The 10,721-nt window shown below is 35.8% G+C and overlaps 2 protein-coding genes across 6 annotated transcripts; both read left to right on the forward strand.

Moving 5' to 3' along the window:
* LOC107645969 (glycogen synthase kinase-3 homolog MsK-1) lies at nt 115-5,432 on the forward strand. Of its 5 annotated transcripts, none has more exons than XM_016350134.2 (13): nt 115-347; nt 867-1,032; nt 1,141-1,233; nt 2,232-2,291; nt 2,415-2,687; nt 3,366-3,440; nt 3,582-3,638; nt 3,746-3,886; nt 3,965-4,015; nt 4,232-4,327; nt 4,444-4,527; nt 4,721-4,823; nt 4,922-5,432. In XM_016350134.2, exons 2-13 carry the CDS (start codon nt 928-930, stop codon nt 5,002-5,004), a joined length of 1,221 nt encoding a protein of 406 aa, XP_016205620.1. In that variant the 5' UTR covers nt 115-347; nt 867-927; the 3' UTR covers nt 5,005-5,432. The 5 variants fall into 5 exon arrangements, with proteins under 5 accessions (XP_016205620.1, XP_016205619.1, XP_016205622.1 ...); XM_016350133.2 differs by having other exon boundaries at nt 139-347; nt 864-1,032; XM_016350136.2 differs by lacking the exon at nt 115-347 and adding an exon at nt 427-765 and having other exon boundaries at nt 864-1,032.
* LOC107645968 (polygalacturonase At1g48100-like) lies at nt 5,645-8,547 on the forward strand. The gene is made up of 6 exons (XM_016350132.2): nt 5,645-6,711; nt 6,817-6,984; nt 7,063-7,107; nt 7,214-7,421; nt 7,505-7,586; nt 7,888-8,547. The coding sequence occupies exons 1-6, from the start codon at nt 6,370-6,372 to the stop codon at nt 8,393-8,395; spliced, it is 1,353 nt and encodes a 450-aa protein (XP_016205618.2). The 5' UTR covers nt 5,645-6,369; the 3' UTR covers nt 8,396-8,547.

The following is a 10,721-nucleotide window of genomic DNA, read 5'->3' on the forward strand; positions in this document are numbered from 1 at the left end:
AATTTATATTAAATATATGAAATTAAGAAGCAAAATAACTAAATAAAAAAAGAAGGTAGAATTTGTGGTTTGACTGAGGAATGGATGTATTGGTCTTAGATGTATAGTAGTTAGTAGACCACACAGTAAAGCAGAAACACTATTTGTCTTTCTTGCAAAATGCAGAGTCTCTCACACACAAATTTCATAAACATAAAACTAAAGAGAACCAACCAACGAACCTGTCTGTCACCTTCTTCGATCTAACCCACCTCACAACCAAACCTCCTTCGCTTTTCATCTTCATTTTCATTTTCATTTTCATTACATAACATAATATGCTTATGCTTATGCTTATGCTTCCCAAGGTATATTTTATATTCTATTATATATTTATATTTCCTTCCTCTTTCTTATTACTTGTTTCATTTTTTGCTTTTATGCCATTTACTTTCCTCAATTCTACTTTCGATCCTCTAACCGATATAACTTCTATCTTTTGCTTTTTCCCTGAGCTGAAGTCGCAATACTTCTCTTAATTAAATTTTCTGCACTCGGATCGGGTTTTCCACCTCCGTTCTGCTATTAGGATCTCTTTTTCATTTTTGGGGAATTTTTTTTTTAAATTTTGTAATTTTTTTGGCGGGTGTTGGGACGAGGTGTTTTTCGTTGGATTTGTGATTCCTACGGATGGATCTTTGAAGTTCACTCAATGGGAAAATGAAGGAAAAAATTGCATTTATTGTTTTCATGTATTTTTGGACTTAGGTTTTCTGTGCATAGAAGGTGGTACTTTACTGTTTTTGCTTCAGTTTCATGGTCATTTATTTAGTTTTGCTTTGATTAAAAATTAAAAAATATAATTTTGTTGCTGTTGATTCTAGAAGGCAGATGAGTGAGTTTTGAGCTGTTGAAGAAGTTGCAAGGAAGTGAGGGAAGAACCTGAATATGGCGTCTGTTGGTATGGCACCAACATCAGGCGTGAGAGAATCAGGTGGCGGCGTTGATAGATTGCCGGAAGAGATGAACGATATGAAAATTAGGGATGATAAGGTATGCCACTACACTCTGTTAATTTCTTGGCACAATATCCCTTTTCTTTTTGTGTTTTGTGTTTTTAAGTTTCAGAGTTTAGTTCTTTATGGTTGGTTCATCTTGCAGGAAATGGAAGCTACAGTTGTTGATGGCAATGGAACGGAGACCGGCCATATCATTGTAACTACTATTGGTGGTAGAAATGGTCAACCAAAGCAGGTACATTTTCTCCTTCTATCTTTTTCCCCTGATATATCTGTGGAATGCTTTAAATAATCTAGCTGATAACTAGTTTATTGTCTCACTTGCTGTGTTGACATGGTGCTTGGATGATGTAGGCTAGTATATAAACAATTTAATTCATTTGTGGACCTAATTTTTTTTGAATATGTTATTTTCCCCTGTCTTGTCTTTTATAGATGTTGTGACGAGGAGTGTGGGGATTTGCATGAGATTTAATTTAATTTATTCTGTTTATTCTTAAAATCAAAAGTGTGTTATCCTCAAGATTTGGTTATTATGCCAGCTGTACTGCATGCTGACTTGAATTTTTATACAGTGAATAGCACAACTGTGTGCTGTCTTCAACATGTTTGTGTTGTGCTTTGTCATTGGTAAATATCCTCTCCCATATGTTAGGATATAGATATAGTTAATATATCATATATTAGGGTTTTATTTTCATCTTCATCTTTTATTTTGAAAATGCTAAGGAGACAATAACCCAAACTTATCTTATTTAACTAACATCCATAATTTCATATATATATATAACATCTATAATTACACCCTTGTTACATCTGAAATTACTCAATTATTCTAGCAGTAATTAAAGAATACAAAATAAGGTAAGCGGTGATTAAGAAATGCAAAATAAGGTAATATTGTCTCTCAAAACATTTTCTCGGCAATACTAGTGAGACAATAATCTAAAGTTATCTCATTTAATCTAACATTCATAATTTCATGCATGTAACATCTATTATTACACACTTATTTCATCTAATATTACCTATTACAACGGTAATTAATGAATCATGAATGCAAAATAAGGTAACTTTGGGCTGATTTATACTGATTTTTATTGTCTCCCAAACATTTTTATTTTGTTTTGTTTTATTTAAGTGTATTTGTAAATTATTATTCCATTTTTAACATAAATGCTCATTTATTGCGGTAGATTAATTGAACACCTTTCTTAATTCTTAATGTTTCAGACTATAAGTTACATGGCAGAGCGGGTTGTTGGGCATGGATCATTTGGGGTTGTCTTCCAGGTGCTGATTCCTATACTGTGTACTGGATGATGTATCGTTTGGCCTTTCAAATGCAATGTCAATGTGCCTCTGATGCTGATTTTACTTATTTATTTATTTATTTTGGCCTTTGTAATTGTGTAGGCTAAATGCTTGGAGACTGGTGAAACTGTAGCTATCAAAAAGGTTCTTCAAGATAAGAGGTATAAGAATCGGGAGCTTCAGACAATGCGTCTGCTTGACCACCCAAATGTTGTCTCTTTGAAGCATTGTTTCTTTTCAACCACTGAAAAGGATGAACTATACCTTAATTTGGTACTAGAGTATGTTCCTGAAACAGTTAGCCGTGTGATCAAACATTACAACAAGTTGAGCCAAAGGATGCCACTAATATATGTGAAACTCTATACGTACCAGGTATGCTTAATTGTGATCCCTTTATCAGTTGTATACTGAGGAATATCTGTCTTAAACTGTTAATGTTATAGATTACTTTCTAGAGTTCTATACCTTGATTTTACTCAAATTTTGGAGCATGCATTGAACATTAATGATGAATCTTAAAAGCATGCTACCCCGGTTCTTATTTTTTGTTCTTTTTAATAAATCATAATCTCATCTTGATGAACAAGTTGCAACTAGTTAAATGAAATGTATTTAGTATTTAAATATTATTATGAACATAAAAAGGAATTTAGAAGCCTGATCTTTGCAATACTTTCCTTTCAAATCCATTCCATTTGAGTTGGCATTTTCTTCAGCATAATTATGGTCATATATATTGTGAAAATGTTTATTATGCCTTACTTAAAAGAAAAGTGGATGACACCTAAAATCAAACAATTTTTTTAATAAGGTCAGTTGACACAAAAGGTGTTAATTCTCAATCTTCACTTTGCTGAAAGTTGCTGCTTCCTACAATTGATTGACTCATGGATACCAGTTGACAAAGTTGAATTACTTGTTAAAAATAGCAGCATTTCATTGCGTTTAGTTTGGGCAAGGGTTTTTTATTTTCTATTTCGAGATCATGTGTTCTCCTTCCTGTAGTAAGCTCTGTTCTGAAGTGTTATTGGTTTTCTTATTATACTGCAGATCTTTAGGGCACTATCTTATATACATCGCTGCATTGGAGTCTGCCATCGGGATATCAAGCCTCAAAATCTATTAGTATGAGTGTTATTTACCATATCTTCTCATTGATTATATTTTTCTCACTTGTGTTTCAGTTCTCACAGTGTTTGGTGTAGCAAAAATGGGTTATTTCCATCTCAAACTCTATTATTGCTGACTGAAAGCTTTTCTGTCCAGGTCAATCCACATACCCACCAGGTTAAATTATGTGACTTTGGGAGTGCAAAAGTCTTGGTACGTTTTTTATGTGTTTTTTCTCCTTCAACATTCACCTTAGAGCTTCATCAGCTGTCCTATTTACAACAGTTTACATTTACTTTGTTGGTCTGATCTTTTGACAGGTAAAAGGTGAACCAAATATATCATACATATGTTCTAGATACTATAGAGCACCTGAGCTTATATTTGGAGCCACTGAATATACCACAGCTATTGATGTTTGGTCTGTTGGTTGCGTATTGGCTGAGCTTCTGCTTGGACAGGTTAGTATCAATTGATTGGAGTTCTTTTTATTTTTCATTTGGCATCTATAATAACGAAATTTATTTTTCCTTTTCCAGCCTTTGTTCCCTGGTGAGAGTGGAGTTGATCAACTTGTTGAGATCATCAAAGTAATCTTTCTAATTTTTTTGGTTGTTTGTTAATGCTGCTATTTTTTCCTAATTTGCATTGAATCCTTTGAAATTGGTAGACTTGGATGGGTTATGTTAACTAAAGCTGTAACTTGTAACATCATATCATGCAATTGATAAAGAACTGTCACTGTTGAGTAGCCTTGCTGATTTGCCATGACATGTAAATAAATGTTCCATTTGTTGTTTCAATAGGTTCTGGGCACTCCAACAAGGGAAGAGATTAAGTGCATGAACCCTAACTATACAGAATTTAAATTCCCACAGATTAAAGCACATCCATGGCACAAGGTAGATTCAATAGCTTCTGTTTTATAATATAATGTTGCTAACCGCACCAAAATATCTGTTAACTACTCTTGTTTAGCACACATCGTAACATAAATTTATTGATTTGCTACTACCAGATATTCCATAAGCGCATGCCTCCAGAAGCTGTTGATTTGGTCTCAAGACTACTACAATACTCACCTAATCTGCGTTGCTCAGCTGTGAGTATATGATTTCTTAGCAGGCCTAATAGTTCTGGAATTGTATCCTAATCTGGAACTAGTACTCTCCATTATTATGTAATGGTCCATAAACTGTGTGGCAGTTCTATAGTTTCTAATCTAATTAGTCATGGTTGTCTCCCGTCCTCTTAAGTTTTATAGTGGGTTCTTATTTTGTCTATAACTGGTGCAGTTAGATGCCTTGACCCATCCTTTCTTTGATGAACTACGTGATCCAAATGCTCGCTTACCAAATGGTCGTTTCCTTCCACCATTATTCAATTTCAAAGCTCATGGTATGATAATAATTCAAATTATGTCATTGTTTTTGTGACTTTATTGCCATCAATAGTTCTGGCTGATTGTTTGGGTTTATTTTCTGCTTGTGCACCAGAACTGAAGGGGGTTCCAGCCGAGGTATTGGTGAAATTGATTCCAGAGTATGCGAGGAAGCAATGCCCGTTTCTCGGCTTGTGATAAAAATATCATAAAATGGAACAAAATTGCATCTGCGGTCTACATATGAATGCTACTCCGTGTTTCCTCTATTTATGTTCTATGAAATTTGTTCCATTTGCCTGTCTTTGTTGTATTTTCGGTGTCTTTGTAAAAACAGATTGAGATATATATCGGTACTCAAATATTTTACCCAATGCTTGATGGGTATTCAGAGGAACACCGACCGTGTTTTCATGTACAACAGCAGATTGTAACATCGAATAGAAGACCAAAATGTCATGTGTTATATATTTGTGGATACAATGATATGGGGTGGCAGACTTAGTTATGCTCTCCATGTTAGTTAGTTCTGATTACAATTCTGTTGTCTCGATTATCTTGGGACAAAAGCAAGTGGTTTGAATATCAGTTTCAAGAAGAGACAAGTAGTGTCTTGTTCGTGAAGACATTCAAATGTTCAACTGTGAAGAGTTTCAAGTCCCTTCTATCTAGTATCTACTATCATGGGGATCTTAATGTGATGTGTTGTTGATTAAAATATTCTATTCATAGTTTATAATTACTAATCATAGTGCAACAAACTAGACTACATTTTTCACTTATAAACAGATTTGATTTGCCCAACATGCATTGCAAATTCAAGTAACGTGTTTTCTCTTCGTCATATCCTAGTCAAACAATGTAGAAGTCACTAGAATAGCTTAGTAGTTTCAATGGTGTCAATGTACAATAATAACAACGTTGATCTTAAACAAGAGAGTTGTCGTAGTCTACACAAATGTTTCCATTGAGAATAACGAAATGTGTATTATTAGCTAAAAACATGAGAGAATGTCCATACAACCAGATCTTATAAACTAACCCGAGACTATCAATAACAATGAAAGGTTGGCAAATCCTCACTTGTGGAGTCAACTTGCTGAATCAGAGTGCGATTCTACTCCCCAAACGGAGTGGTCAGTTTTGTGTGATGATTACAATGTAAGACTCAACCATCCACAAGAAAAGCAGCTTCCACTAAGCTCAAAGATGGTGCTAAGATAGTTTAGAAGTGTCTTCATTCCAAACCATTCTAGCAAATCACTAATCACTATAGTGATCACTCATTTTACTGCATAAGCTTGACCCTGCTTCCTCGTTTCTTTGATCATAAATCATAATGCCCCACTAACTGTGTCTATGTGTAGCCAATGATAGTGACATTGCTTGTTTCAAAATCCCAGTGGTTCCATCAATGTTCAAACACAGTATTAACTCAATTTTTATGGCTAGCAATGAGATAGTATATATAGTGGCCAAATATGTTGCACTCTAAATAGCCAAGTGAACTAATACTATGTTTGATCGTTCAAACTTAGCTACTTAGAAGCTTAACCTATAAACATGATATTCTTTCTGTTCAGAACTCAAGTTTTCTTAATATTAGTAATATGTTTGTTATTTCTCCCAATTTATGGCAGGCTTTCAATGTCCCTCATCTCATTCTCTCCTTCTCCATCACCTGAGGGAACTGGTGAAATTGTCGAAAGATCTCTTGTTTTCGATGTAAGATCTTTTGGTGCAGTTGGGGATGGTGTCTCTGATGATACACAAGCATTTCAGTTGGCTTGGGACACAGCATGTCGAGCCGAAGAATCGCGAAGTCTCCTTGTTCCCAAGGGTAATGTCTTCATGATACAATCTACTATATTCACAGGGCCTTGTCTATCTGGCCTTACTTTTAAGGTAATGTCCTTATGTCATATTAATATTTTCTGCAAAATATTGTTACTATTAGTACATGGCTAAATATATGACGTGTGCTTTAATATTTTTACCATTAATATAAAGGTTGAAGGTACTATTATGCCACCCGATGGACCTGATTCATGGCCGAAGAATAAAAGCAAGAAACAATGGCTGGTTTTCTATAGAATCAATGGATTGACAATGAAGGGAGGTGGTCTTATTGATGGTAGGGGAGAGAAATGGTGGAACCTCCCTTGCAAGCCTCACAAAGTAAATAGTTTACCATTTTTCTTTCTCTCTTTACCTTTTGAGGTTTAATATTTCTGTGCTTACATTTCCATTGAACAGGGTATTAATGGAACAACACTACCAGGTCCATGTGATAGTCCTGTGGTAAGTCACATATTAATAACTGAATCTTGTTGATTTTTTTTTTTTTTTTTTGAGTGGCACATAATTTGAGGAGCTTATGAATGAAATTTGAATCCTTGTTATGCAGGCCATCAGGTTCTTTATGAGTTCTAATTTGAGAATAGAAGGACTAAAAATTAAGAACAGTCCAAAATTCCATTTCAGATTTGAAGATTGCCAAAATGTACATATTGAAAAGCTTATCATAAGATCACCTGCTCTGAGCCCCAACACTGATGGGATTCACATTGAGAACACAAACAATGTTAGGATTTACAATTCACTCATTTCCAATGGTAATTCAAAAAACTATCAAAATTTAAAACTTGTCAATCCCTATATTGCCCTTGTTTGTCTTCATTCCTATCACTGTATACAGGTGATGACTGTGTGTCCATTGGAGCCGGTTGTTACAATGTGGACATCAAGAATATCAAGTGTGGTCCAAGTCATGGAATTAGGTACACTTCACTAGTAGCTAGTTACCATAAGGGTCACAAGCATGGACTACTCAGCTTAAATTCTTTCAAAAAATGCTAAGAACAATAAATAATCTTGTAACGTTGACTCTAATGTGTACTATGATTACTCGTAGTTACATGAACTTACTAATTATGTGACGTAACGTTAAAGAAAGTCATGAGTATATTTTTCACGTAAAATATTTTACATGTAAGTATGTGATATATTATATTTTATTTCTATACCAAAACGTATTGTGTTCCATGTAATTATGGATTAATAAGTGGTATTCGATTGCAGCATTGGGAGCCTAGGGAACTACAACTCGCGAGCTTGTGTGTGGAACATCACAGTGAGTGAGTCAGTTATTAAGAACTCTGATAATGGTGTTCGGATCAAAACATGGCAAGGTGGAAGAGGTTCAGTGTCAATGGTAACCTTCGAGAGCATTCACATGGACAATGTCCGCAACCCAATCATCATAGACCAATACTATTGCCCCTTAAAGAACTGCATCAACCAAACTTCTGCGGTTTCAGTGTCCAATGTGTCATACTCAAACATAAGAGGCACTTACGATTTCAGAAGCTTCCCTATGCGCTTTGCATGCAGTGATTCTGTTCCATGCACAGATATTATGCTTTCTCAAGTGGAATTGTTTCCTTCACAAGAAGGCCATATTTTGACCAACCCCTTTTGCTGGAATGTTTATGGCACTGTGAGCACACTGACAACACCACCACTTTTATGCCTTCAAGAGGGACCTCCATTAATGCTGCCTCAACATGATGTTGTGCCGTGTTATTAGACTTATACTTTAATTAATCTTGAGACCAAAAAGTTGAATACTTGAATGTTCCAATTACCCACTTTCATTCCAGGATGTAAAGGATTCCCTTATCCAAAACGTTTTGAACTATTAAATGATCTCCATAACAAACATATTTTTTAAAGTTTTTTTTAATAATTATCTAATAGTCTTTATTTAATTTTAATTATAAATTAATTTTTTAATTCCGCCTATGTTATATTTGCGATACATAACCAGTCCCAAGTTCAGATAAAGGAAGAAAGTTGTGTTAGGTCTTCGACAGCCAATATAACAACTTAGTCGAATCTTCATGACATAGATCAAAGACGTTATTGCGCAAAGCTAGGTCGTTGCCCAGAAGTAACGCGTTGTATGGCTCGCGCACATTGTCAAATAAGTAAGAGTCGTTGCATCGGTGCCAGGTGTAGTGTTAAATGAGTAAGGGTTTCCGCGTTTTCGTGAACGGACGAAGGTAAATAAGCTAGTTTACAAAGAAAAAGGTAAAGGTCGGGGTGACAGAAAGTTGAGATTTGGGACATGGAACATAGGCACTCTAACAGAAAAATCCATGGAGGTGATGAATACCATGACAAGGAGGAAGATTAACATCATGTGCCTACAAAAAACAAAATGGGTTAGTGCGAAGACTAGAGAGTTGGATACTTCCGGGTTTAAACTTTGGTATACGGAAAATGTGAAGAATAGGAATGGGGTAGGTATTATCGTGGATAAGAAGTGGAAAAAGGATGTAGTAGATGTCAAAAGGGTGGGAGATCGGATCATCTCTATCAAACTTGTGGTGGAAGGAGGTACTTTTCATGTGATTAGCGCCTATGCACCGCAAGTGGGTTCGGAAGAGTAACACAAGATAAGGTTTTGGGAGGATCTAGAGAGTTTGGTTCAAGACATACCTTTGAGAGATAAGATTTTCTTAGGATGAGATTTAAACGACCATGTTGGAAGAGAAGTGACTGGGTATGGAAGTATCCACGGAGACCATGGTTTTGGGGTAGTCAATACCGATGGTAAAACTATTTTGGACTTTTCCTCAACCATTGATCTCCTCATCGCAAATACATATTTTAAAAAGAGAGACGAACATCTTATAACCTATAAGAGTGGCATGACAAGCTCTCACATTGACTTCTTCTTGTTAAGGAGAGTCGACTGGAAATTTGCATTAATTGTAAAATTATTCCGGGAGAGAGTTTAACAACACACCATAGGATGCTTGTCATGGATTTTCGTGTTGAGAAAAAATAGAAGAAAAGATATCATACGAAGAATCCAAGGACGAGGTGGTGGCGGATGAAAGGTGAGGAACAAAGAAGTTTTCTAAGATGGGTAGAAGAAGAGGCAAAGTGGGATGGGAACGGAAGCGCGGAGAGATGTGGAGAAAGATGGCAGAAGTTATTAGAAGAATAGTAAAAGAAATTTTTGGTGAATCTAGAGGGATAGGACCAAGAGGCAAGGAGTCTTGGTGGTGGGATGCGAGTGTATAAGAAAAGATAAAGGCAAAAAGGGTGTGCTTTAAAGAGTGATTTTTGTGCCGCAATGCAGATAATTGGGAAAAATATAAGGCGGCTAAAAAAGAAACAAAAGTGGCTGTAAGCGAAGCAAGAACAAGAGCATATGAGTCTCTACCAGTTCTTAGGCATGAAAGAAGGAGAAAAAATATATATATAGAATCGCAAAGAGCTGTGAAAGAAGAACGAGGGACTTTATCAGGTTAAGTGCATAAAGGATAAAGATGGGGAGGTGTTGGCTCAAGAGGAGAAGATCAATGAAAGGTGGAAGAGCTACTTCTACGAGTTATTTAACGAAGGACAGAAGACTCTTTCGAGCCTTGGTCGGTTATGCATGAAGGAAGGTGATCAAAACTTCGACTACTATCGAAGGATTTGAGACTTCGAAGTAAAAGAGGCTCTAAAGCGGATGAAAAATGACAAGGCAGTAGGACCCGATAATATCCCGATTGAATTTTGGAAGGGTCTTTGAGAGAAATGCGTCAGTTGGTTAACCAAGCTTTTTAAGGTCTAAGAAGATGCCAGATAAGTGGAGAAAGATCACCTTGGTACCTATCTATATGAGTAAAGGGGATATACAAAGTTGCAAAAACTATAGAGGGATCAAGCTCATAAGCCATACCATGAAGTTATGGGAAAGGGTGAAAGAACAGAGACTGAGACAAGAGACACAAGTAACAGAGAATCAATTTGGTTTCATACCAGGCAAATCCACCACTGAAACGATATACCTGTTAAGAAGGATGATAGAGAGGTATCGTAGTAATAAAAAGGATCTACATATGGTGTTTATTGAT

The sequence above is a fragment of the Arachis ipaensis genome, chromosome B06, assembly GCF_000816755.2.
Source record: "Arachis ipaensis cultivar K30076 chromosome B06, Araip1.1, whole genome shotgun sequence".
NCBI lineage: Eukaryota > Viridiplantae > Streptophyta > Magnoliopsida > Fabales > Fabaceae > Arachis > Arachis ipaensis.